Source organism: Kogia breviceps, chromosome 7, assembly GCF_026419965.1.
Source record: "Kogia breviceps isolate mKogBre1 chromosome 7, mKogBre1 haplotype 1, whole genome shotgun sequence".
Lineage (NCBI taxonomy): Eukaryota > Metazoa > Chordata > Mammalia > Artiodactyla > Physeteridae > Kogia > Kogia breviceps.
In genome coordinates, this window is record NC_081316.1 from 10,716,954 (window position 1) to 10,743,492 (window position 26,539).

General features: G+C 54.9%; 1 protein-coding gene across 5 annotated transcripts; it reads right to left on the reverse strand.

The window, feature by feature from the left end:
- Positions 1 to 366: 366 nt before the first annotated feature.
- SLC43A1 (solute carrier family 43 member 1) lies at positions 367 to 26,113 on the reverse strand. 5 transcript variants are annotated; one of them, XM_067037257.1, is made up of 15 exons: positions 25,606 to 26,113; positions 24,160 to 24,326; positions 15,089 to 15,266; positions 14,904 to 14,959; positions 14,698 to 14,774; positions 12,475 to 12,567; positions 10,729 to 10,862; positions 9,140 to 9,318; positions 7,704 to 7,850; positions 7,571 to 7,609; positions 7,214 to 7,331; positions 4,372 to 4,513; positions 4,094 to 4,167; positions 2,183 to 2,306; positions 367 to 1,091 (listed from the first exon to the last, which is right to left on the reverse strand). In XM_067037257.1, the coding sequence occupies exons 2-15, from the start codon at positions 24,311 to 24,313 to the stop codon at positions 945 to 947; spliced, it is 1,662 nt and encodes a 553-aa protein (XP_066893358.1). In that variant the 5' UTR covers positions 24,314 to 24,326; positions 25,606 to 26,113; the 3' UTR covers positions 367 to 944. The 5 variants fall into 5 exon arrangements, with proteins under 5 accessions (XP_066893358.1, XP_066893356.1, XP_066893357.1 ...); XM_067037256.1 differs by lacking the exon at positions 367 to 1,091 and adding an exon at positions 1,549 to 2,066 and having other exon boundaries at positions 25,606 to 26,008; XM_067037255.1 differs by lacking the exon at positions 25,606 to 26,113 and having other exon boundaries at positions 24,160 to 24,575.
- Between the last annotated feature and the right edge of the window lie 426 nt (positions 26,114 to 26,539).

Here is a 26,539-nt window from a genome sequence, read left to right on the forward strand (position 1 = left end):
ACTATAAAAAATGTTACTTCCAACAGACCTCCCTCCAGGGATCCCTGGATAGGAAAGTTTGAGAGCCATTCCTTAGCATTCTCTCCAAAGCATCCTGCCCTTATCTCCTGTACGGAGAAAGGCCAACCTCCCGGATGTACCCCAAACCCTGAGAAGTGGCAGGCAGGAGAAGAGGGCAGGATCTGGACTCCCTGCAGACACTAAGGGCAGGGCATGGTTGAGAACAGGGAGTTGAGCCAGACAGCCACAGGTGGACAGGCTGGCACTTCAGGTGTCCCACTTAATGCCCAGCTGAGCCTGGCTGACGACGAGGGATGGAGTGTGGGAAGACTCCCTCCCCCAAGACACAGGCAGGTACACACCAGCCAGTCTCTCACTTCCCTTTTTATTTCCTCTAAGATCTGCAAGCAGCAGCAGCAGCAGCAGCAGGGAGGGAACCCACCCTCCAGCCTCAGGAAGGGGCTTGCCGCCCATGCGGCAGCATTCAGGACACAGCCAGCACCTCAGGCCCCTTTCCTGAGGGGCAGGGAGTTTCATACCCACATGCACACACACATGCCTGCATACTCCGGACACTGCACGGCTGAGATCTTAGGGGTCGCCTGTTCACTGATCCCACAAGCCCCCAGGAGGCAGCAGCAGGCAGACCCCTAGGCCTAGAGAAAGGGCTAGGGCTGCACCCTGGTCTCCTCCAATCCCAGGAGCAAGAAGGTCCGATCCTAGCACGGGGGACATCTTCAGTCAATGGAGCACTGCTTTCGGGATTTTTTTGTTTTTTGGTTTTTTTTTCCTTTTTAACAAGTCCCTACAAAAATAGAACTTCTCTTGGTATTTATAGATCCCCAGCGCCTGGCTGTGTGTGGAGGTCACAGGTAGAAAAGCCACGAGGCTTTCCCTTTGGCTGCTCAGGCCTTGACTCCCTGTCACCCAGGCCCCTCAGAGGCCTAGGCGGTCACCTCAGGGCCGACGAGCACCTTCAGAGGGCCCTCCCAGTGGGTGATATACTCCCTCTGGAGCCGGCTGCGATAGTAGAAGAGGTAGCAAGGTAGCAGGAATCCCAGGAGTGAGAACAGCAGGAGGCCCAGATTCACCTTTAGGGCAAAGAGAGACAGAGAGAGAGAGAGAGAAGAGAGAGTCACGTGGGTACCTGTTCACCCTCATCACCCTCAGGGATCCTCCTCAGCCCCCCACAGGGAGGAGAAGGCAGCCATTTTTAGTCCAGGTCCTGGGCCAGAACGGCAGACAGAGCTGGTACTTGCTGTGTGCAATCACTCTCCACCAGCAACTCACTGAATGGCCGGCAGCCTCATAAAGTGTCAGAGCCTGGTCTGAACCCCAGCTAATGCTGCCGCCCAAATGATCTGGTGCCGACGGGGCAGCCTGGGCTGAGAACCTCGACCTCTGAGGGCGTTGGCAAGGGGAGTCCATGGGGAGTGACGCTCCCAGGCGGTTAAGAGCACCGCGGTGCAGCCTGGCATAGAAGGCCTGGGTCCGAGCCCACCTCCCGTGGGCTCGGACCCAGCGCACAGCCCACCCTGCATTACTCACGGTGCGGCTCTGGGCAAGTCATCCTAATTCGATGCACCTCCTTCTCTGGGCCATTGTGGCAACGTTCAGGACAAAACACACGGTGCGCTTGGCACCTGGTGAGCACTTGGGACATGGCAGCTGTCATTTCGTCCTCACTCTGGCAGGATGGTCTTGGGGAGTGGGTGGGCCCTCGAGGCGGATATCAGCTTTCGGGAGGTGAGGTCAGTTCGACGTAAAGAAAAGCCTTGCCAACATGACCAACAGCTGCCTCCTTGTACAGGACCGGCACCCCGTCGCTGCGGGTGTTTGACTAAGAGGGGTCTGGAGGAGCCCCTTTCTAGGGGCACTGGAGAGAAGATCCCTGCATCGGGTGGAACTGGACTGGATCAGGACTGGGCCACTGTACAAATCACCTGGGAGCTTCCTGGGCCCAGGCCAAGAAATGCCGATTCAGGAGGCTGGGGAATCTGTGGGCGGGTCTGATGCACAGCCAGCTTGGGAACCCCCTGATTAGAGACCTCCAAGGTGCCTCCTGGCTGAGATAAGAGCGAGGGAGTCCATCACACACAAGAGTCCCCGTCCTCAACTCCTCGGGTGCACCCAGGAAGGGGGATCCCGTTGCCCCCATGCCACCCCCACCCCGACTTCTCACCCAGAAGGGCTCTCCTTTCAAGGGTCCCACCATGGCCATGAAAAGCGGCTGCTGGAGCAGGGCAAACACAGCACTGATGAGGGACTGCAGGCCCGTCAGGGTCCCAAAGTGGTTGGACGGGTACCTGTCAATGAGAGGAGGGAGGGCTCGTCGTGAGGGGCGTGGTCCTCTCCAGCCCCACCCTTTGTTCCTTCCCTCCCTAGATATCACTCTTTGTTAGCCGGGCAGGGCAGAGCTTAAGAGGTCAGGCTCTCTGCACGTGCCCTGGCCTCGAGGGCGTATACTGTGACTTCACAGCTACTGAGCTGGGTTCTGACACCTACTGTCTGTGTGATAACAGCAAGTTACTCAACCTCTCTGAGCCTCACTTCCTTCCCTAAAAACGGGGATACCACTAACCTCGCTGGGCTGTTTGTTTATTCTTTTAACACATATTTATTACTGAGCTCCTAGGACATGCCAGGTACTGTTCTAGGTGGATGGAGATACAGCAATGAACCAGATATGGAGGTGGCATTCTGGCGACGGGTGGGGGGTTGGGGGGCGGCGTGCAGGTGGTCACACAACAAGCAAGAGAAAGGCACCGTTGGAACTTCCCTGGTGGTCCAGTGGTTAGGGCTCTGTGCTTCAACTGCAGGGGGCACGGGTTCGATCCCTGATCTGGGAACTAAGATCCCGCATGTCGGGCGTGGCCAAAAAAACAAAACAAAAACAAAAACGCACAGTGTGTTAGAAAGTGGTAAGTGCTATGGAGAGAAGTTCAGCAGAGAGAGGGGGGTGAGGGTATCTAGGGGGTTGCAACTGTAGCCAGGATGGCCGGCAAAGGCCACTGAGACAAGGACAGCCGGGGAAAGGCCCGGAGAAGGTGAGACGGCTGGGAGCTTTGTGGATATCTGGAGGAAGCACGTGCCAGGAAAAGGAGACAGCCAGTCCAAGGGCCCTGAGGAGGGAATACACATAGGGCTTCTGTGGCACGAGGCAGCCATGTGGGAAAAGGGGGTGAGCAAGGTGGAGAGGCAAAGGAAGAGGTCCCTGGGGCGGGGGCAGACCCTGTAGGGCCTTTTAAGTCCTAATGAAGACTTTGGCTTCTTCTCTACGTGAGATAAGACAGGCAGTCGTGGAGTGTGGCGTGAAGAGACTTGTGTCCTAACAGGTGTCTCCAGCTCCTGGGTTAAAAATACGGAGGGAAAGCACGGGCGGACGCAGGGACGGCCAGGAGGCCGCGGCAAAAAGCCAGGCCAGGGGGTGGCGCCGCTTGAGAGGCTCGGAAGGGTTGGGCTTGCAGCCCGTGGAATGCAGAGCGGGCCGGCCTCCTGGTGGACTGGATGTGGACTGTCAGGAATGAGCGAGTGGGAGCAAGGACGACCCCAAGGTCCGGCTGGAGCTGCCCTCTGAGGATTGAATGAGGGCGTGGGGTCAGCATCTCACGCTACGCCCACGGTGGAGTCATAAGCGCTCCAGGACGGTTACAATTGCGTCACCGCTCTTACTCCATCATCCACTGGAGAGACACTCAGCCGTGGAAAGCAGATGGAAAAGGGAAAAGGGGAAAAGGGAACAGGGCCGGGGAGGTGGGGCAGGGCAGGGGGTTGCTCGGCACGAAGCAGGAAAGCCAGGAGGCAGGCACACGGGGAGAGAGGCCACCCCAGGGGCCGTTCCCGAGAGCAGACGTTGGACCCAAGTGTCATGCAACCAAGGATGTCAGCTGCCCCTAAGGGAGGACGTTCTGACGGTGGGGTCATCCCGCAGAGGGGCGGGCTGCCTTGGAGGAAGTGAGCTCCCTGTCCTTAGGGAGTGGGAGGGCGGCGAGCCAGACAGGCTGCAGAGCCTCACCAGCCCTGACACAGCCGCAGTCCAGGGGGGGCCGCGGAAGGGCGCGCTCAGGGGGGCCCAGGAGCCCAGCTGACTCACACTGCTGCGTAGAGGCCTCCACAGGCCGAGTGGTAGAAGCCTCGGACCACGGTGTGCAGGACAAAGGTCAGAAACTGAAACCAAAAAGAGAGCGGGGAGAGCTTAAGAGCAGCGTGGAGACAGGAGGAAGGGCGGTAGCCTCGCCGGCGCAACCTCCTACACACACACTTCCGGGAGAACCCGGAAAACAGAGCCAGAGGACGGGAGCCCGGCTTCCTGGAAGGCACCTGCCGGGTAAACTGCGAGGCAGGGAGAGCGGGAAGGATGGAGGTCGGTACCTGGAGGTGCAAGCTGTCGATGAGGCAGGTGATGCCAAAACCCACGAGCAGAAGGTTGGTCAGAGTGAAGGCGCTGATGGCATTGGTGAGCTTTTGGATCTTGCGGTAGCGTGGTCTGACGGACTTGGTGGCCACCCCGTCCCTGAGGAGAACGGGCCGTCACCGGCCACTACCCCGACCTCCTTGGCAGCCCTCCCCAGCCCCTGGGTTCTCGGCCGGGTCCCTCCCCTTTCAGGGCAGCAGAAAAGGGAGAAAGTCATTCCTCCAGCCCTGTGTTTCTCAAAGCGTGGCTCCCCCAGCATCATCTGGAGCTTTTCTTTAAAATGCAGATTCCCGGGCCTTGCCCCAAACATCCGAATCTTCGGTGGTGGGCCCTGGAATCTGCATTTGGAACGCTACCTCCTATTTCGTAAGCACACTGAAGCCTGAGAATCGAGGATGGGAAGGAAGGTAGAGAATGGGGAGCTCTCACACCATCTCTCATCAGAAGCCCCCACGAAAGTGTCCCCGCCCACCGGCCTAGACAAAAGTAGATGACACTCTAGGGGCAGCCGCTTGGCCCCTGACTGCCCAGCAAGCCCCTCCCTCTAGCATCATCAAGGGCTCTGAGGCTGGCCCAAAGGAGAGGTCAGCAGGCTGAGACAGATGAAGACAGGCCGCCCACTGGTCCAAGAGAAGGGCGCTGCTGATGGACCATGGCCGTCAGAACAGAGCTCAGAGGAGGAAGACCGGGTACCAGGGCCAGGGTACCACTGGTGGGGAGGGAAGCCGCTTCCTTAGATGACTTCTCTCCTAGTCTCCCTCTCCCATCCTCTCAGGACAAACAGGACCGTTTGGATCAACACAAAAAGAACACAAGCAGTCACAAGACCTCCGTGCAAGACCCAGTGGTGTGGGACTTCCCTGGTGGCGCAGTGGTTGAGAATCCGCCTGCCGATGCAGGGGACACGGGTTCGAGCCCTGGTCCGGGAGGATCCCACCTGCCGCGGAGCAAGTAAGCCCGTGCGCCACAACTACTGAGCCTGCGCGCTAGAGCCCAGGAGCCACCGCTATTGAGCCCACGTGCTGCAACTACTGAAGCCCATGCGCCTAGAGCCCGTGCTTTGCAACGAAGAGTGGCCACCGCAATGAGAAAGAAGCCCGCGCACCATGACGAAGAGTAGCCCCCGCTCGCCGCAACTAGAGAAAGCCCGCGCGCAGCAACGAAGACCCAACGCAGCCAAAAATAAAAAAATAAATAAAATGTGGCGGGGAGAAAAAGACCCATTGTTGGTCTCCAGCCCACAGGACGGCCCCGATGATCCCCGCGTCCTGCATTCACACCCTGGTACAGTCCCCTTCCTCAAGGTTCCAGAGTTACTCTGTGCGCCTATAGAAGACAACCTCACTCGTGTATGTCACTTCTGAGATGACGTCATGGAAGACCTTGTAGCTTCTGTCCTGGTGTCCCTCCCTCAGCTGTCTTGCGCCGGGGCCAGCCAGCTGCCGTGTCACGAGCAGACTACAGGGAGGCCCAGGTGGGGAGGAACCGAACCTCCTCCAATGGGCACACGAGTGACTTAGGAGTGACTGTCCAACCCCAGTCAATGATACTTCAGATGACTGCGGCCCTGACCAACTGCTATGGTCTGAATGTTTGTGTCCTCCACAGATTCTTATGTTGAAATCCTAATGCCCATGTGATGGTATTAAGAGGTAGGGCCAGGAATTCCCTGGCGGTCCAGTGGTTAAGACTCCGACCTTCCACTGCAGGGGGCCCAGGCTCTATCCCGGGTCAGGGAACTAAGATCCCACAAGCCGCGTGGCATGGCCAAAAGAAAACAACAACAACAACAGAAACTAGAGGTAGAGGTAGGGCCTTCGGGGTTTGACTTGTGCCTTTATAAAGAGGCCCCACAGAGCCCCCTAGGTCCTTCTATGTGAAGACACATGAGAAGTCTTCCGCCCAGAAGAGGACCCTCTCCTGACCATGCTGGCACCCCGATCTCAGATTTCCAGCCTCCAGAACTGTGAGAAATAAATTTCCATTGATTATAAGCTACCCTGTCTGTGGTATTTTGTTATACCAGTCTGAACAGACTCAGACAGACTCTGAGACAAAACTACCCAGCTAAGTCATTCCCAGATTCCTGACTCTCAGAAACTATGCGATAATAAATGTTTGTTGTTTAAAGATGCCAAGTTTGGGCTTCCCTGGTGGCGCAGTGGTTGAGAGTCCGCCTGCCGATGCAGGGGACACGGGTTCGTGCCCCGGTCCGGGAAGATCCCACATGCCGCGGAGCGGCTGGGCCCGTGAGCCGTGGCCGCTGAGCCTGCACGTCCGGAGCCTGTGCTCCGCAACGGGAGAGGCCACAGCAGTGAGAGGCCCGCGCATCGCAAAAAAAAAAAAAAAAAAAAAAAAAGATGCCAAGTTTGGGGGTGATTTGTTATACAGCAATTGATGTCTAATACACCAACTCTTATCTCTTTCTAACCGTAAGAAGGCTTTAGAGTGTACTCTTTATAACAAAGGTTCTGGAACCTACTACTAAATGCTGTGTGATCTTGGGTAAGTTAGCTAACCTTTCTGTATCTCAGCTCCTCATCTGTGAAACGAGGATAATAATGTAGGTACCTACCTCAGGCAGCTGGTGCAGGACTAAATAGGACAATGCAAGTGCCTAGCGCACAGTCAGCATTTGTTGTCAGCTATACTTATTATCAAGCCATCCAAGTCCCCTTAGTGTCAGTTTCCTCATCTGTAAAATGGGGATGTACCCCTTCTCTCCCGGGGCTCTTGGGAGAATGAAATAAGATGCTGGATGTGAAAGCACAAAGCTGTCACCACCCCTGGGCAGGTCACCTAGCAGTGGGGGTGTCCACGCAGTCCTTGATCCGCCAGTCCATGATGTAGCCAATGAGAGGGCAGGTGAGAAGGCACGACAGCTGCATGGCCCCAAAGACGGACGAGTAGGACTCAACTGGGCAGGGCAGGAAGGGAAGTGGGGTCAGGAGCTGACATGACACGTGCCAGCAGCCTAGTGGGCACTGTCACCCACGTCCAGCAGAGGAGAGAAAATGCCAAAGTCACCTTCCTTTGACCCCCCAAATTCTTAGACCCCCCAAAATGCCCAGGGCGACAAGGGTGGGTCCAGGCTCCCCCCACGGCAGGCAGTGGCGGGGCGGGTGTGGGCAAGGACCCGAGCTTTTGTCCCCCTACCTGTCTCTGTCACCCTTTGTTTCAGGTCATCTGTCTCTGCTGAGGGTGGAGGAGGAAAGCCAGGGTGAGAGGAGCTCAGCCAGGGTGACCCCCCGGGCACCTTCAGCCCCCAGCGGGCTCGGCTGCACCTCACCGTGCTCCTGGCCAGAGGTCACGACGTACTCCAGCATCTTGTTCATAGCGGCCATGTAGAAGATGATCCGCAGCTGGGTCATGCCCATGGTGAGGATGCTCCACAGGAAAATGGGGGAGCAGAGGCTCTTGCGCAAGGGCACAGACTCTGGGGAGACAGCAGGAGGCGCCCCTGAGCCCCACATCTTCCATCTGCCTCTGCGTGTCCCAGCTGATGCGGTTCTGGCAGAGCCTCTGATGCTGTGACTTCGGCGAGGGATCAGTTTCTTCAGAAACGGGGGTTCAGCCTTACTGGCCTCCAAGTTCTTGCCCAGCTCTGGCAGTATCTCCCTAGAGCACTTTCTTTTCTTTTTGGCCACGCTGCATGGCTTGTGGGACCTTAGTTCCCCAAGCCAGGAATCGAACCCGGACCCTCAGCAGTGAGAGTGTGGAGTCCTAACCACTGGACCGCCAGGGAATTCCCTCCGTAGAACATTTTCAGGTGACCTCCAGGTGTGTACCGTAGGCTTGGCGTGGTAATAACAACTCGAGCTGCTATTTACTAAGCACTTGCTGTGTGTTGCACAACTTGACAGGTATTATCCCACGTAATCAAATTGTACAACTACCCTATCTTCAGCACATTCTACAGGTGGGGAGACTGCAGCTCAGAACGCCCAACTACTTGCCCGACCTCGTGGGGCTGGCAGGTGGGATGCAGGTGGGATGGACTCAGCCCACGCCTGTAGCAACTCTGCCAAGGGAGGGTCGGCAGTGGGGATCAGACTCACAACTTCACAGCATTTTCAGTTTGCAAAGAGCTTCCACGTCCCTGTCTTCATTCAAACCTCACAACTAACTCCCCTGTGAGGTGGGTGTTCTTAGCGCTAGTTTAAGAGACAGGGAAAGTGAGAGCAGGGTTAAGTGATCTATCCAAGTCACGTGGCCTGTAGTTGGAAAGCAGGACTCAAAGCCCCATCTCCGGACGCCCAGGCCCACCGTCCTTCCACTAATCACAGAGCTGTCACCTTGCAAAGTGGCCCAGGCAGAAGGCAGGTGCAGCCCCTCCTGTCGCCAGCAGGAGGCGCCAACCAACCAGGTGTCAGAGGACCCGGACTGGAGGCTGGCTCACCTGCAGTATCTGATGCAAGAGGCTTGGAGGTTGCAGGGAGCCCTGAGGAAACCAGCCCTCCCACAGGCCTGGACACCCTACCCCATTCTGGAAGCTGCCCCTCCCTCATCCCAGAAATCCCAAAGAGTACCCCTGAATCTGAGCTTCCCAGAGTTCCCTGAGCTTTGATTTGCCCCCATTCTACAAACAGGGAGCAGGCCCACCTCTATGAGGGGGTGCTGCGAGAACTGAAGAGGGGCGAACGAGCGCTTGGGCATGAGTGTTCGCTACGCGCGAGGACCCATCCTCTCCGCCCCCCGAGGCTGGCACCTGGACCTGACACTCACTCTCAGCAGACTTTTCCGAGGTGTCACGAACGTCCTGGGACGAGATGAAGATGTCTGCCCCCTCCTCCAGGCTGGGGGCCTTCTGGCTCAGCCGCTGGCCCACGGTGGTCACATAAGTGTAGAAGTGGTCACCTGTCACCTTGTGATCCAGGGCCAGCCCTCTGAGCTTGATCTTCTCCCTGCCAGTAGCCAGGCCACAGCACGTGGGAACCAGCCACACAGAGCCCCCTCTCAACAGCCTGCCTCTAGGGGGTGCTGTCCCAGGGGGGGTGCCAAGCCCCCCTTTAACCAGCGCTGAAGTGCCCACTGACAAGCTCCCAAGGGCAGGGCTTGTGTCCGTGTGTCTCAGAGCCCGGCCCAGGGGCCAGCTCAGCACACACTAAGTGAAGGATGCATGTGCCGTTTTCCACTCGGGCTGCAGCCATGCAGGCAGCATTCAGAACCCAAGCTCTGGAGTGGGGGCGCGGAGGGAGGGGTAAATTAGGAGGTCGGGTTTAACATATACACACGACTATATATGAAACAGATCACCAACAGGGATCCCCTGTGTAACACGGGGAACTCTACTCAATATTTATAATAACCTATAAGGGAAAAGAATCTGAAAAAGAATATATACATATATATATGTATGAATCACTTTGCTGTACACTTGAAACTAACACATTATAAATCAACTATACTTCAATCACTTAAAAAAAAAAAAAAGAACTCAGACTCTGGAGTTCTGATTCCAGCCTTAGACTCACCCCTCCCCCCTTCAGTGGTCTGACCTTAGGAAAGTCACTTCGTTCCCCTGCCTTTGTTTTTTTTTTTTTTTTTTTTTGGTGGTATGCGGGCCTCTCATCGCTGTGGCCTCTCCCGTTGCGGAGCACGGGCTCCGGACGCGCAGGCTCAGCGGCCATGGCTCACGGGCCCAGCCGCTCCGCGGCATGTGGGATCTTCCCGGACCGGGGCACGAACCCGTGTCCCCTGCATCGGCAGGCGGACTCTCAACCACTGCCCCACCAGGGAAGCCCCCCGTGCCTTTGTTATGTGAATGGAGTTAATAACAGGACCCGCGTCACAGAGCTGGTTGAGAATGAGGGCCGAGCACAGTGCCTGGCGCACAGGAGACGCTCCAGCAGCGTCAGCTATGTGACCAGCACCCTGGCTGCCTGGTTGGGAAGCATCACTCCAATCCCCTGGGGAACTGATGGGGTGGGGGGGGGGTTGGTAAAGCTGGCGTTCAGGTTGCCCCACAAAGGGTGGGATCTCATTCCTTTGTTTCCCCCCTTTCTGGGTCCCCGTAGCACAAGGCACTATTGCGACGGTCCCTCCTACTTTGATCGCATCCTCCAAACCTGGACAGAAGAAGACAGTCCCCGCGCTCTGGCTGCCTGCTTTATGCCTGATCTACTCAGAACACCTGCAGGCCCACGGTTCAGAGGAGAAAGCTGCAACTTGGAAAAGCTCAGATGATCGGCACATCTTGGTTTCTCTGAGTCCACAGTTGCTTCTATCCATCACACCACCACACCCCGGCCTCCAGATCTGCAGCGGGGGGTCACCCTCCCGCCCCCACCCCACCCCCCACCCCGGTCACTCACTTGTAGTTGACTTCCTCCGGGGAGGGAAAGGCTTCACTCGGCCAGTTGAAGGCACAGTTCAGGAAGATGAGGCAGGCCAGGCTCGACCAGGTGAACATGATGATCATGAAGGACACGCCGGCATCATAGATCAGCTGTCGGGGGAGGGGGCGGGCCATGGAGGAGGCTGCCCGGCCCCAGGCCCGCGCCCTCCAGCCGGAGGTAGGACCCAGGCCCCAGAGGCCTTAGAGAAGGTCTCTTCTACCCCGTTCCTTGTACCCAATTTGCAGAGGAAGAAACCAAGACCAGAAGTTAAGAGTTGGATCTACAAGCCCCACCATCCTCTTCCTTTCTCACCCCAGCCCCCCTCAAGAGGTGTGAAATAGTTCGCACACGGTGCCCAAGGGGCTGGCCACAAGCTCAAAATGTCTTTGAAATCTCAATTATTATCTTAAAAAGACACACCAATGTTGCCTTTGACTCCCTACGCGTTTGCTTTCACATGAAAGTCATTTCGTTTTATGTAAGAGAGAGGACAATGAAAGCGCCTAACCCTGTTTATCCTCCCCTTGCTGGGCACCCTCCCCGGGGGAAAGACAAACCCAGTCTGAGAAGCCGTATCTCACCTTGCACAGGTGTGACAACGGAAAGGGGAGGGGAGGGGTGTGTGCGAGTGCTCTGCCCACGGCCTCCCAACCCCAGGACAAGCAGGTTCTGCAGTGACTGGGATTCCGTGCCAACGTAGCAACTGCTCTAGTGAGGAAGCCAGGTATGCAGAAATGTCCTGCCTGCCACCCTCTGCCTGGGATGGCTGCTGTCTGCCCTCCACTCAGGCTCCAAGCTCCAGTGCTGCCTGGGAAAACTGCTCCTCCTGGGCCTCAGGTTTGGGGGCTCTTTCTTCCCCGGGAGCAGGACAGAACTTCAGAGGGCCACACTCACAAAGATCTGGTCCCTCAAATCCCACTGCCTTAGTCAAGGGAAGGGAGACCCCCAGCCTCCAGGCCTGCTCCTACCTGAACAATTGTTGGTCACCCCCACCAGTGTGCTCTCCACCTCCGCTGGTGACAGATGCTGAGCAAGTGCCTTCTAGACCAATACATTAACCGCCCAAGGCAGAATCTGAGCAGCACGGTACGGCCCAGCTGTAAGGGCGCTTTGACATCAGGGGGAGAAAAGAGGCCCCAAACTTGCCCAGAGCTAGAACTCAGGACTTCCGGCTCTAGGTCCACCAGGCTGACCTGTCTAGGAGCTGGCCAGGCCTGGATGAGCTTGGTGACCTTGGACCCAAGTCACACAGCCTCTTCCGGGCTGGGGGAGGAGATGTGGCCTGAAAGGTGGGGTGAGGCCAAAGAGGCGAGGGCCTTGAAGGCATGTGAAGGGGTTGGACTTGATTCTGTAGGCGAAGCCGAGTGGGTGGGTGAGCTAGCCCTCCCTTAGGTCATTCTGGAAGCCATGTGAATGACAGCTTAGAGAGGGAAAAGCCTGGAGGCAGGGAGATCAGCTGAGAAAGCACCGGCCCAGGAGGGAGGATGAAGGCCTGGACCGGGGCGGCAGCGAAGTCAGACCCACTGGTCCACAGCAGCGCCTGGGCTCTTCCCATGATGCTGCAGTGCTTCTCCCTGCCGTGGTGGGAACTGACCTCCGCCTGGCAGGAAGTAGGTCACCGGATATACTATGCACCCAGCCCCACCCAGTTGTGTCAAGGCAGAAAGAAGGCCGAGCGACCTCACTGACCACCAGCTGCCCACTCCCCAGGCAGCTCCGTACCTTGATTCCCGGGTATGTGATGGCAGAAGAGGCATAGGAGCCGATCATGAGGGCCATGAAAGTGGAGCGCAGGTTCCCAAACATGTTAGGTAGCTGAGAGAGGAGAGAAGCGCCCGTGAGCAGGGAGACCCTGACACCTGCCCAGCGCTCTCCTTTCTCCGCCCGGGCGAGAGCCTGGAAGCTTCCAGCCCAGTAGTCCTCAACGTGAGCTCCAGGAACACCAGCCCTAGAGTCGCAACAGAAGAGTTCTAAGGCAAAATCAGGGTGGGAAAACGGGCTGCACTCCCCTCCCACACAAAGAAGCGCCCACAAAGAGAAATTCTGTTTAACCCCATGGTTTCCCAAGTTACTTATTTATGGAACCCCTTAATCCTGACTCGCCTCTTAATAACCCTTGGGTTAGGTGTTTAAGAAACACTCGTCTAGAGCAACCCCTTTGACAGATGAGAACACTGAGGCCTGGAGTGGGAAAGGAACGGACTCAAGCTCACAGAGCACGTTACTGACTTTCTCCCCTGTCCTGGCCATCCGAGTTCAAGCCCAGAAGCCACGGCTGTGACCATGGCTGGCTCTGTAACAGGATGGTGCCCCTTAACCTTCTCGGTGGCCCCAGAGGCCCCCAGTCCATGGTTTCTACTGAGCCAGGACAAGTAACAGGACCACTAGGGAGGTGAGGCTGGGAGTAGGGGGGAAACAGGGCCAGGTCAGGTGTCCAGAAGAGGAGGCTCTGACCCACAGGGCAGGCCCGGAATTCCTACCAGTAGAGAACTGACCGTGTGTTCTACTCACTGGCCTGAGCCAGGCCCTCAGGGGAGGGGAAAGCAAAGTCACACAGCCCTTTGTGTGCTCCCCCCTCTCCCTCCTCCCCGCAGCCAACAGATCCCACAGCTGGAAGCGTCTTAGATGCCATACAAAGCTAAAACCCTCTCCACAGAGGGAAGAACGGGGGTCCAGAAGGGCATCTCAAATAGCTCTGGAGAGGAAGGCGAATAAACACTGAGAACTGACCCATCAACCTCAAGGCGGCTATGAAAAACAGCTGGGGCCGGCCTGACCCCCTGGCACCCTGTCTGTGCGAGGCAGGCTGCAAGGACGCCACGGAGAAGCGCTAGGGCCGGGGGAGCGGCGGGGGCCTGGGCGCCCCTCACCACCCACCGCCAGGGTCTCAGAGCGCTGTCTCCGCCCAGCACGGCCTCGGCCGTTCGGGCTGGGCCAGCAGGAGGCTGGCCGTGCCGGCTCAGATCGGTCCTGGCCGGAGGGCACCTAGGCCCGGGGGCGGGACCGGAGCCGGGGGCGGGACCGGAGCCGGGTCCTGTCATTGGTTGGAGATTACGGTGGCGGAGCAGGGGGCGGGCTGCGGGCGGAGAGCCCCCTAGGCCCCTGGGCAGGGTTCAAGGTTAGGCCCTGGAGGGCAGGGGAGAGAAAGGCTTTAGGGCCTAGAGCCAAGGTGCACAGCACAGAGAAGGGGCTGCGGAGGGAGGCGGGGATGAAGGGATTCGTTTCCTTAGAAAGTTGTGAAATGTCCTGGGCTGGAATTAAATGCTGTTGCTGGGCGAGGTGAAATTCAGCCAAAAAACACCCAGTTTGGCTGTGAGGCGGCCCTCCTCGGAGATAAACAGCCCGAGGCTGGCCCGGCCAGGAACCCCTCCTCCCACCACACACGCTGAAGCCTTTAAAACCCTTCTGCACACTCACTCGTATATACACTTAGAGTAACACACGCCAGACACGCATGTAAGAGATCAAGGCAAGTGAAAAAGCCCTTTCTGTAGGTGAAGCACAGTCCAGTGCCGGCAGCATTATATGTTTCGATCTAACACACTCACAAATACATCTACCTACCCGTGGACAGCAGCGCATATACACAGCGTGGCAAACAAACACACTCCCACTGTCTCAAGCTACCCACAGCCCTCACCTTCGCATTATCCAGTTTTATTCCTCCCAGCACGTATGACTAGGGATATCATTTCCTAGTTGACTTGTTTTTAGGGGTGTCTGTTCCCCCAACTCCTGAATATAAGTTCCAGAAAGGTGAAGAAGTTGTCAGTTCTTTCTGTGCTGTGGCCCCAGGACAGAGTTCAACAGATGTATGGGCTTGGGACACACACACACACACACACACACGTGTGCATTTGATCTGCGTCCACAGGCCCTTCTCCCACCCTCACCCTCACTCACTCCTGGGTGTCCTACTGCCAAGCTGGGGCCTGTCATACTCACGGTGAGTGAAGAGAAAGTTAAGCAGATGCCACCAAAACCATTCAGGGACAGCGCCAGGAATATCAGCGGAGACAGAACTGGGAAGCGGAGAGGGAGCGATGAGGCACTGGGAGCTGTGGCAGGCTAAAGGCAGGAGCTGGGGGTCACACCCACCTGCGTCCCACACATCCTCGTCCTGTGGGGACGCGAGAGGCCACACAGCTCACCTTTGGTGTCCCAAGAGGCCAGGGCCATGAGGGTGCAGGACGCGGCGAAGCAGGCGCTGTGGAGATGCAGGGGAAGGGGGAGGGGCTGACCACTCTGGGCCTCCCCTCCCCCTGCTGCGCCAGCCGTGCCCTGCAGCTCCCCGAAGAAGCCCCTTCCCGTGCCCCCCGCAGCCCGGCCACCGCACCTGCCAATCAGCCGCATGGGCCGGGGCCCGAAGCGGTCCATGAGGATCCCCAGCGGCAGGGTCGTGGCACTGAGCACGAAGGAGCCGATGGTGAAGCCCAGGTTGAGCATCTCCTCCTGCTGGTTGCAGCTCAGCCGCCCGTGCTGCTCGTCCTGGCTGCTGTTGGTGGTGTTCTCAGCTGCGGAGGGGGGGGGGGAGGCAGCACGTGACCGCGGGAGCAGCTGGGCACAGGAGAGAGGCCTGGGATCGGGGGTCCTGCACTCAAGTCGCATGCCTCTCTGCTTGGCTGCTGACCAGGTGACTTTGGAATTATACCTGCTCTGGTGGGGAAGGGGCTCCATAAACGGCAGCAGCCAGTATCTGACCCAGGGAGAGTCATATACCCAATCGGAGGCCTCAACTAGCTCAAATGGAACAACGGACATGGGAGTCTTTACCAAACTGAAATGTTCACTCAGTGTCCGAGCTTAAGGGGTTGAGGACCCCCGATAGGATGACCCAGTAGGATCCAACAGGAAGCACCCTCGAATCTGGGACAAGATCAGTGGGCGGTGCTCAAATGCGGTAACAAGAACTCCCTTAAAACTTAGAGGACGGGCTTCCCTGGTGGCGCAGTGGTTGAGAGCCCGCCGGCCGAGGCGGGGGACGCGGGTTCGTGCCCCGGTCCGGGAAGATCCCACGTGCCGCGGAGCGGCTGGGCCCGTGAGCCGTGGCCGCTGAGCCTGCGCGTCCGGAGCCTGTGCTCCGCAACGGGAGAGGCCACAGCAGTGAGAGGCCCGCGTACCGCCAAAAAAACAAAACAAAACAAAACAAAAAGCTTAGAGGACGCTTCCCCATAAATGACACTCTGATAAAATAATAGCGAATATTTGTTGAGCATTTAACTGTGTTCTAGGCATGTTCTCAGAGGTCACTGTATTAACTCACAACAGCCCCAGGAGTCAGCTAATAAAGTATCCCCACTCTCCAGATAATGAAACTGAGGCGCAGAATTAGGACCACGGCACTGCCCTCCAGTGCTCCTCCACAAGTCCACCTCCGAGAAGACACGTCCTCCAGGTAAAAGGCCAACTTGGAGTTGTGTCAAGTTAATGAAAAAGGCTGGTGGCGTGGGAGGGAGGCGGGTTTCACTTCACCCAATGCTCAGTGAGTCACGAGGTGGCGGCTTCCCTGCCTCCTACTTGTTACTTAGGCATCACTGCCAAGGGCAAAGTCAGGGCGCACCTGGAAGGTGGACAGACCAGGGTCTGAACCCCCACCACCATCCCTACTAGCTGTGCAACCTTGGACAAGTAACTTCCTCTCTTTGAGGCTCAGGCCCCTTGCCTGTAAAAAGGAGCAGAGAATGCCTAACCCAGGCTCCTTAGGAGGCTCAGATGGAGAAGGGGAACGAAGAGCCTTGCGCAGGGTCCTGGCCCAGAGGGGCTGTCCTGAAACAGCGGATGAAGGGGTAGATGATGGCCCCCTGGGAGAACCACGATGCGGTGAGCCTCTCCTCTAGGTGCCGGGGATCTCACGGTCAATGAGACAGGAAGCTCTCAGCTCTCATGGGGCTTGTATTAGATAATAAACAAGGAAACAAATGGACACTGATATAAAGAGGCACGGGTGCTATGAAGAGAACAAAACAGGAAGGTGTGATAGTGCTGAATGCTGGGAAGGGGAAGTATCTGCCCTCCGTGGTGACAGTGACCCCTGACTTCAGGTATCCAAAGGACATGCAGGCGGCAAAAGGCTGACATAAGGAAGAAGAGAAAGAATTCTTTTCAAAGCACGAGTGCTGGCCAACCAGAGGAGAAAGCCCCTTGGGCAATGGGGTGCTCAGGTACCTGAAAGAAGGGGTTAGCGGTTTAAAGCACACAGCCTCTGGGGTTCAGGCTAGCGCCCCCCCCACCCCAATTTAGTGATCTTTGTCGTAACTGTTCATTTCTCCACCAGGTTTGTCTGCACCTGTTCATTCAATCTACATACACTTAGGCGACATCTGTACCACAGACACTGTGTTGGGACGGTGGGTAAAGCAGGAAGAAATGCAATGCTAATTTAGACCAGAGGCTACAAACAGGTGACCAGCGATGAACCCCACCCACATTTTGCTTGGCTTGCAAATTTTAATTGGGTGCCAGTTTAAAATCAGGAGTCATCACCTAAAAATCCAGAAGTCTGGCTTCTCGTTGGCAAGTCAGAAGATCTGGCCATTGCTGGAGCTGAGTAGAGACCACTCCTTTCCACCGGGGCTTGCCCTCTCTAAGTCACCCACGTCCTCACCTCTTCATGAGCTCTCAGACGTCTGCCATCTTATATCTGCCCTGATTGGCCCAATTATTATTAGGTTTTCTATTGAAGTATATTTGCCACGCAATATATTAGTTTCATGTGTACAACACAGTAATTTGAGGTTTGTATTCATTACAAAATGATCACGACGGTAAGACTCGTTACCATCTGTCACCACATGTACTATTAGTGACTGTATTCTCACGTTGGACATTACCACCCAATCGTTATTAACTGCCTGGCCCCTGTTGGCATCTGAGTTGGCAGCCCCTGAATGAGACACAGTCCCTGCTCCTAAGTCTTTTACAATCAAATGACACGTTCCCTCACTAGCTCTCAACTAACTAATACCTACTTTGTGCCACGCTTTTCCATATAGTATATCATTTAATCTTCACAAGCCTACGAAGTGAGTGTAATGAGCTCCATTTTATAGATGATGAAGCTCCGAGAAGCAAAGTAAGTCACAGTTACACAACTTCTTACAGGCAGGCCTGGATTCAGACCCAAGACCCTCTCCAAAGCCAACGCTTCCCCGTTACCCCCAATGGGCCTCTCTATCCTGAACAGGGCAGCTTAGTAAGTTTGCAAAGCCCGCGCTAGCGCTGGCGAGGAAATGTGTTCTTCTATCGGTGGAGAACTCCAGCCTAGTCTATGGCGAGTAACTCAAGGTCAATTAATGCGTTCACTTCTCCGGTTTAAATTGATCAGCCTCTTGTGAGGTTGACTAATAAGAGCTAGTTCGTAAGGCCTGATGACTCTGAGTGGTTGGATGAAGCCAGACTTCTATTTTTTCGCAATGTACTTTTTATTTTTTATTAATTTTTATTGGAGTAGAGCTGATTTACAATGTTGTGTTAGTTTCTGCCGTACAGCAAAGTGAATCAGTTATACATACACATATCTCCACTCTTTTTTAGATTCTTTTCCCATATGGGTCACTACAGAGTACTGAGAGGAGTTCCCTGTGCTAGACAGTAGGTTCTTATTAGTTACCTATTTTATTTTTCAATATTAATCATGTTTTTAATATTATGTTGAAATAATGTTTTGACACGTTGGATTAAATATGTTATGAAAAATTATTACAACTATTTTTAATTACTTTTATTTATTTTTTCATATTTCTTCCCTTGTTAATTTTTTTAGAGTCTATTTCCTTTTCTCCCCTAAATTGAAAGAAACAGTTAATATCAATAGCTCTTGCGACTTCTGATTTTTTTTGCATTAAAAAAAATTTTTTTATTGGAGTATAGTTGATTTACAATGTCACATTAGTCCTTATTAGTTATCTATTTTATATATAGTAGGGTGTATGTCAATCCAAACTTCCCGATTTATCCCTCCCCCTCCCTTTCCCCCTTGGTAACCATAAGTTTGTTTTCTACATCTGTGACTCTATTTCTGTTCTGTAAATAAGTTCATTTGTACCTTTTTGTAGATTAAGCCAGACTTCTGAACCAAGGGGGAAGCCAAGCCAGCATGCAAAGACCTCTGTCCATGTCCACTACAACAGGAGAGGTCTTTGACATCTAACCTCTCCCACTTTATAGACAAGTGAAGCATGGGGTGCAACAGGGAAAGCATATGCAGTAAGTTAGTGATAGAGGTGGGCTTAGAAGCCAGAGAAAATAGTGTTTCCCAAAGTGTGGTACGCACAGCACGTGAGCACTCAAGACGAGTTTAGAGGTACAGTTGACCCTTGAACCTCAGGGGGTTAGGGGCCTCAACCCTTCCCCCATGCTTTGGAAAATCCACCTGTAATTTAGTCAGCCCTCCCTTTGTGGGGACCCTCCGTATCTGCGTTTCTGCAGCTGCAGATTCAACCAGCCACGGAGCGTGTGGTCCTGTGCTATTTACTGTTGGAAAAAATCCTAAGCAGTTCAAACCTGTGTTCAAGGGTCAACTGTACAGGTAATGGTTTTCGATGTTTCATAGTTATTAATTATTTGAATGTGTATCAAACACACATGTACATATATGTATGTATTAGAAATATGTACGTATGATGTATGTGTGTCTGAGTAACATGAAACTCAAGGTTCCAAGAGTATTACACATTTTTTTTTAAACAGAATCTTTAGTTTTATTTAATTTAATTAATTAGTTAGTTATTTTTTTTGGCCACGGCGCACAGCTTTCAGAATCTTAGTTCCCCGACCAGGGAATGAACCCTCACCCCCTGCAGTGGAAGCGCGGAGTCCTAACCACTGGACCGCCAGGGAAGTCCCAAGAATATTACACTTTAAATTGAGGCTTTTGGGCTTCCCTGGTGGCGCAGTGGTTGAGAGTCCGCCTGCCGTTGCAGGGGGCGCGGGTTCGTGCCCCGGTCCGGGAGGATCCCACGTGCCGCGGAGCGGCTGGGCCCGTGAGCCATGGCCGCTGAGCCTGCGCGTCCGGAGCCTGTGCTCCGCAATGGGAGGGGCCACAACGGTGAGAGGCCCACGTACCACACACACAAAAAAATAATAAAATAAAATGAGGCTTTTTATTTTTTAAAAAGTGGATTGATTTTAAAGGAAGTATTAAGTAAATAATAGTACCCATGGCACACAGAAATGGTAAAATCATGAAGGTGAACTGCAAATGACTAGGTCTAGGACACACGGGAGAGAGGATCATGGTTAAGCATTCTTCGTGTCCAAGTTCTGGCTCCACTAGCTGTGCTGCTGAAACTCAGAGGTTCCGCCATCCCACCTGCGAAATGGGGATAGTGACTGCAGCCATGTCAAAGGTGGGCTCTAAGGGCTGCTGCACACACACAATACTCACAAAATGATCCCAGGTCTCTGAGCCCTTCCTCACCATCCCCCATCTTGCCCCATCATTCGTTTTCCTGCAGCTGACACAGCCACAACCACCAAAACACCTGCAGAACTGGGTTCTGGCTACTTGTCTTCTCTGGGACGGGGCTCCCCCAGGGGAACTCTTAATCCTAAGGCCTCGGAGAAAGGTTCTGGGGCTGAATACTCACTCTGCTCCTGATTTATTAGCTGTGTGACCTTGGGGAAATTACTTAGCGTCTCTGAGCTTCAGCTTTCCCTTCTATAAAAAGAGTTGTTGTGAGGACTAAAGATCTAACTAGCAAATAGTCAACGCTTGATGAACGTGAGCTACTGTTTTAGTATTTTGGCACTTATGCTGGATATGCAGTTGTGTGTGATAAGCTGAACTGCCCCTGCCTACTTCTGAGTAAGAGTCCTCTTTAGCTGTGATGCCCCAACAGGTGGGTCAACCATCTACCCCAGGATGTACCTCAAAAGAGGGAGAGCAGAGGGCTTCCCTGGTGGCGCAGTGGTTGGGAGTCCGCCTGCCGATGCGGGGGACGCGGGTTCGTGCCCCGGTCCGGGAGGATCCCACGTGCCGCGGAGCGGCTGGGCCCGTGAGCCGTGGCCGCTGCGCCTGCGCGTCCGGAGCCTGTGCTCCGCAGCGGGAGAGGCCGCGGCGGTGAGGGGCCCGCGTACCAACAACAACAACAAACCAAGTGAGAGCAGAAACCTGAGAAGACACAGGGTGTGGCCAGGGAACCCCAAAGCCGACACTAATGAGCACCTCAGTAATGAACTTGGGACTTCCCCGGCGGTCCAGTGGTTAGGACGCCGCGCTTCCGCCGTAGGGGGCACAGGTTCAATCCCTGGTCATACAAAAATTAACTCCAAATGGATCAAAGTTTTAAATATAAGAGCTTAAACCTTAAAGCTCTTAGAAGAAAACACAGACGTAAATCTTTGTGACCTTAGATTAGGCAACGGTTGCTTAAACATAACACCAAAACACAAACGGCAAAAGAAAAGATAGCTTGGACTTCATCAATATTAAAAACTTTTATGCTCCAGACCTAGAAAACAAACTTACGGTTACCAAAGGGTAAAGGAGGGGAGGGATAAATTAAGAGTTTAAGATTAGCAGATACAAACTACCATAGATAAAACAGATAAACAACAAGGACCTACTATATAGCACAGGGAACTATATTCAATATCCTGCAATAAACCATAATGGAAAAGAATATGAAAGTGTACATATATGTGTGTGTACATATATATACATACATATATATATATATGAATCACTTTGCTGCACACCAGAAACTAACACAACATTGTAAATCAACTATACTTCAATTTTTTAAAAATAATCGAAAAAAAGCAAGAAACTTTTGTGCCCCAAAGGACACCATGAAGAATATGAAAAGACAACCCACGGTGGGAGAAAAATTTTGCAAATCCTATATCTGATAAGCGACTTGTATCTACGGTACAAAGAACTCTTACAACTCAATAATAAAAATAACCCAATTTAAAAATGGGCAAAGGATCTGAATAGATATTTCTCCAAGGAAGAAATACCAATGGCCAATAAATACATGAAGAAGATACTCACCATCATTAGCCACTAGGGAGATGCAAATCAAAGCCACAAAAATGTAACACTTCATGTCCATGAGAAGGGCCGTAATAAAAAAGATAAACAATAACAAGTGTTGTCTAGACTGTGGAGAAACTGGAACCCTCCTACACTACTGGTGAGGATGTAAAATGGCCCAGCCACTTTGGAAAACAGTCTAGCAGTTCCTCAAAATGTTAAACATAGACTTACCCTATGGCCCAGCAATTCCATATGGAAGGAAAGCATATGTCCACACAGAACTTGAACATAAGTGTTCATAGGAGCATTACTCATAATAGCCAAAAAGTGGAAACAGCCCACAAGCCTATCAACTGTTGAGTGGATAAATAAAATGTGGTAGCGAAGGACTTGGAAAGGAAACAAGTCTTGATACATTTGCCAACATGAATGAACCTTGAAAACATCATGCTACGTGACAAAAAGCCAGTTACGAAAGATCACCTATTATAAGATGCCATTTACATGAAATGTTCAGAATAGGCAAATCTATTTTTGTCACAGGCAAACCTGTAACAAAGTAGATGAGTGGTTGCCTAGTGCTTGAGGGTAAGAGAACAGGTCGGGGGGAGAGGTACCGCTGGTGGGTCCAGGGTGACTTTTTGGGGTCGAGAAAATGTCCTAAAATTGGTTGTGGTGATGGTGGCACAACTCTGAATAAACTAAAAACCATTAGCTTGTGTACTTTAAATGGGTGGATTGTAACATACGTGATGTATATCTTAATCTAGCTCTTATCCGTATTTTTAAAAAGGTGGAAGGAGTTTGGGGGACGATGGAAATATTCTAAATATTGATTGTGGTGATGGTTCCTGAGGTGTGTAAATTTGTCAAACCTCATCAAAATGTGTGATGTAAATTAATCTTCAATAACGTTGATGAAAAAAACAGGTGGAGAAGGCAGGAGGAAGCCACTGGATGGTCAGCAGCAGCCATCAAGGCCAGTAGGCAGCAAAGGGCAGGTCTCTCCAGCCTCCAGGGTAAACAACTCAGACGGGACCTGGACTCCTGGCCTCTATTGGCAAAGGCATCCCCCACCCCTCTCTCTGGTTCTCTCAGCCACCCTGGAACACCCAGCATTTCATCCCAAGCCAGCTGCTCCTGACCCAACCTGCCTCCCCTGGCCACCTGCCAACTCTAATCTCCACCTCCTCAGGCCCCCCAGCACCCTGTAATTGGGGCCAGGAGACGCATGTGCATCCTCGGTGCCACCTGCTGCTTCCTTACAGATAAGGCTGGCGGGGGGGGGGGGGGTTGGAGCAGAGTGGGTGCTGCCCAGCGATCAAGTGCACCCCAGCTCCACCCCCACAAGGCAACGGTTTTCTCCCACAGCCGAGGCAGACGCCTGCAGGGAGTGGAGTTAAGGAGCTGGGAGAAGCTGGGAGAAGCCAGCGGAAGCCAGGAATGACCCTGACATTGATCAAGCACTGTTAACTCTCAGCATAGATACTACTCTTCTTCCCATTTTGCAGGCCGGGCGACTGAACCTCAATGTTTTAGGGAACTCGCCAATGTCACCCGACTGCTAAAAGTGGTGGAAGCTGGGATTCTAACCCAAGCTGGCCTTCTTCCGAAGCCTGTTCCACGGCAAGGAGGTAGGAGGAAGAGGATAAGGGGTGGGGTGGGGGGGAGGGCCAAACTCCACATCCCTCGAGCTCCTCAGGCTGAGCGTGTCCGCACAGCTCTCTCCTTCCCAGAAAAGAAAGATACCTATCAGATCATGAGAGCCTCAAGTCCCAGACACTAGGAAGGGTGGCTCCTTGCCTCCAGGCACCCGAAGCCAGCAGGGGTGTGGTTACTGCTCTCAAGGATTGTTAGAATTCTCACTCCTGCATCCAGGGCCCCTGATTCAGAGCCAAGGTGACCAAAGCGGAAAAGAGGGACCATCCACAAGTTCGGAAATGAGGCTATTAACTTGGTGCAAATGGTTACTTGAAGACCTGGGGGCTCAAATGGCCTGGAAAAGGAGAAACACGCTGCCTCCCCCTCCCTTTACAATCAAATCCAGCTTGCAGGCTCTCCTTTGCCTCATTCAGCCTGACCGTAGCCCTAGTAAGAAATCCCTCACCCAGCTAGTAGCTGCTGTGCTTCTGGGAGTCCCACCTTGCTCTAGACCTGAGGCTGCAAAGGGATCAGTCCCAGGATCTGGATGTCCACAGGGACACCTGGCGTTCAGTGAAAACTGGATTCGATGAATGAGGTAGAGTGGGTCATTCTCTAGAGGAAGTTTGAAGAGGTCAAGAAGTGGGGCTGCCCGGTCCCCTGCGGAGGGCTCTGTCTTGAGCATGCCGGCTGTCTGTCTCCTTAGCCACCCGTCCTGTGCCGGCGTCCACCTTCTCTGTCTGTGCCGCCCCTCCTGAGCCCCACTGGCCCCTTCTCGGGCATACCTGAGCACATGCTGGAATAGAAGCCCTCGTTCTTGAGCATCATCAGCAGCGAGCTCCAGCCCAGGAGCACCGCGGAGAAGAAGAGGTTCTCCAGCACCGCCGTGCACGCCATCCACCAGCGCCTCCGGTACGCCTCTTCCAGCGTGGGGGCCATACTGGCCGCGAGCCTGCCCAGGAGCAGAGCACTGAGCGAAGGGCCCAGAGGACCCAGAGAAGCATCCTGTATCATGGTGGCTCCCGAGACCCCTCGAGCCATCCCGCAAGGGGGCCTTCATGGAGGCCCCATAGAGCCCTGGGCTTCCCAGCGGGTGCCGCCGAGCTGGCTCTGGGAGCACTGGCAGCGCCAGGGGCGCACGAGGCGCTGGGCTCCCGCCGTGTCACTATCAGAGACAAGGAAGGTCCTGTCTGTGCGCAACAGCTTCTTGGCGCGCTGCCGAGCTCTTCCATCCAGGCCAAGGCACGCAGAGCCCGGCTCCCGGGGACCAATCCCGCACTTCCCCAAGTCCCCAAAGGTCAGCAAGGGGCAGGACGCGCTCTGAAGCAACCGCTGGCCAGTATCCGGCCTCCCGCTCCAGGAAGGACCCCCAGAAGCAAGCGGGGGGAGGAAGGGGAAGTCTGATGTTAGCTCAAGGGCACCCTCCCCTCTTCCTGTTGCCCCGGTAAGACCACTCCTCTTCTCTGGGGCCGGGCTTCAGCAAGCCCTCCCCCTTTCCGCACTAGGCGACCCAAGTCCCTGCAGTCTCTCGGTCCAAGCCGACAGCTGCCACGTGGAAGGAGACCCAGGCAGGCCCTCCAGCGCCCCCGGCGCCACCCACTCACACGGGCACCCAGCTGCGCGCCGGGGAGCCAGCCCGCCCTCTCTCGCCCGGGGACGGGGCTCGGGCACCCGCAGGAAGTCCGGCGGCCGCTGACTCTATAAGAGCAGGGGCGGCGGAGGGGTGGCGGGAGGGTGGGTTTACCGGAGAGAGAAGGAGCCCGAGCACCCAGCCCCACCCCCTCCGCCTAGGCCACGGCCGCCGCCGCGGGAGGAGACGGGACGCGGGCGGCGCGGGGGCGGAGAGCGGCCGGTGAGACCGAGAAAATCAGAGAGGAGAGGGACAGGAAGGGCAAGAGAGAAAGGGCGCGAGGGAGCCGAGCAAACACGAATGCCTTCGCCGGAGGGCCTCGGTACTCCCATCTGTGAAATGGGACTTTGCATTTCGGAGTTCCCGCAGGTCCGTTCGAACTCCGACAAGAGGGTCTCTCTAAACGGAGGCAGTGCAGCAAGAGAGGGCGCAGAGGGGCCAGAGCAAAGGGGAAGGAGGGACGCGCTTGGAGAGGCGGGACCCACGGGGTCCGGTAACGGGTTTTTCTTGGGGAGCCTGCAAGTGTCGGTGGGAGCCAGCCGGGTGACTCTCAGAGAACGTGCAGCCCGGGACCCGGACCCCAGCCGCAGCCGCTGCTCACCTCTGATCCGGGGCAAACGCGCCTCCGGTAGCCGCCGACCGGTCGGGGAGCGGCGCGTGCACAATTTCGGCGCTCGGTGTCCGGCGGGCCCAGCTCGGAACCGCAGCGGCGCTCGGGACTTCTCTGCGCGCCGGCTCTGGGCGGCCTCGGAGATTCTGCCGGACCGCCTGGTGTTCTCACCGCCTCGGTCCCATCGGAAGAAGTCGGGGAACGGGAACCCGGCGGGCGCCACCAGTCCGCGAAATGAGGCTATAGGACGGAGTGGATCGACGGAGTGAACAGTTGTACTTACCACCGGCCGGGGCTGCCCCCCGAGGTAGGGGCGGGGGCTCCCTTCCCTAACCCTCCCCCTAGGTCGAGTTTCACGGGCACGTGACTCGTCCTCTGGTCCCCAGATACTCTCCCCGGCACACGCCCCTGCGTCCACCCTTACTCCCTCCCCCTCCCCTCCCCCTCGGCCCCCCAGACGAATCGGGGCAGCGCCCTCTGTATCCTTGGTCAAAACAAAGAACAGCGCGGTTGGAGCAGACTGACCGCGATTCAGGGCAGCCTTGGGTGGGGTTTTGAACTGTGCACTGGGGAGTAGAGTTTTCCGAGAGGCAGAATGACACGGGTTTCTTTGTGGAGTTAGATCGAGGTCTGAGAGTGGACTTGAAAACTGGCCTGGGGTATCTTGAGCAAGTTGCTTAACCTCTCTGAGCCTTGGTTTCCTCCTATAAGTTCTCATAACAATAGCACCTACCTTACAGCAGTACCTACAGTAGTACTGCCGAGAGGTGGGGGCTGGAATTGGGGGTTACGAGGCAGGTGAAGTGCTCATCACAGCGCTTGGCACAGAGTAAGCATAATAAACGTTCGCTGTGGTTGTTACTACTGTCATTATTAGTATTTTAGAAGATGTGGTGATGGGATGCTTCCAGCCACTTACTGATGC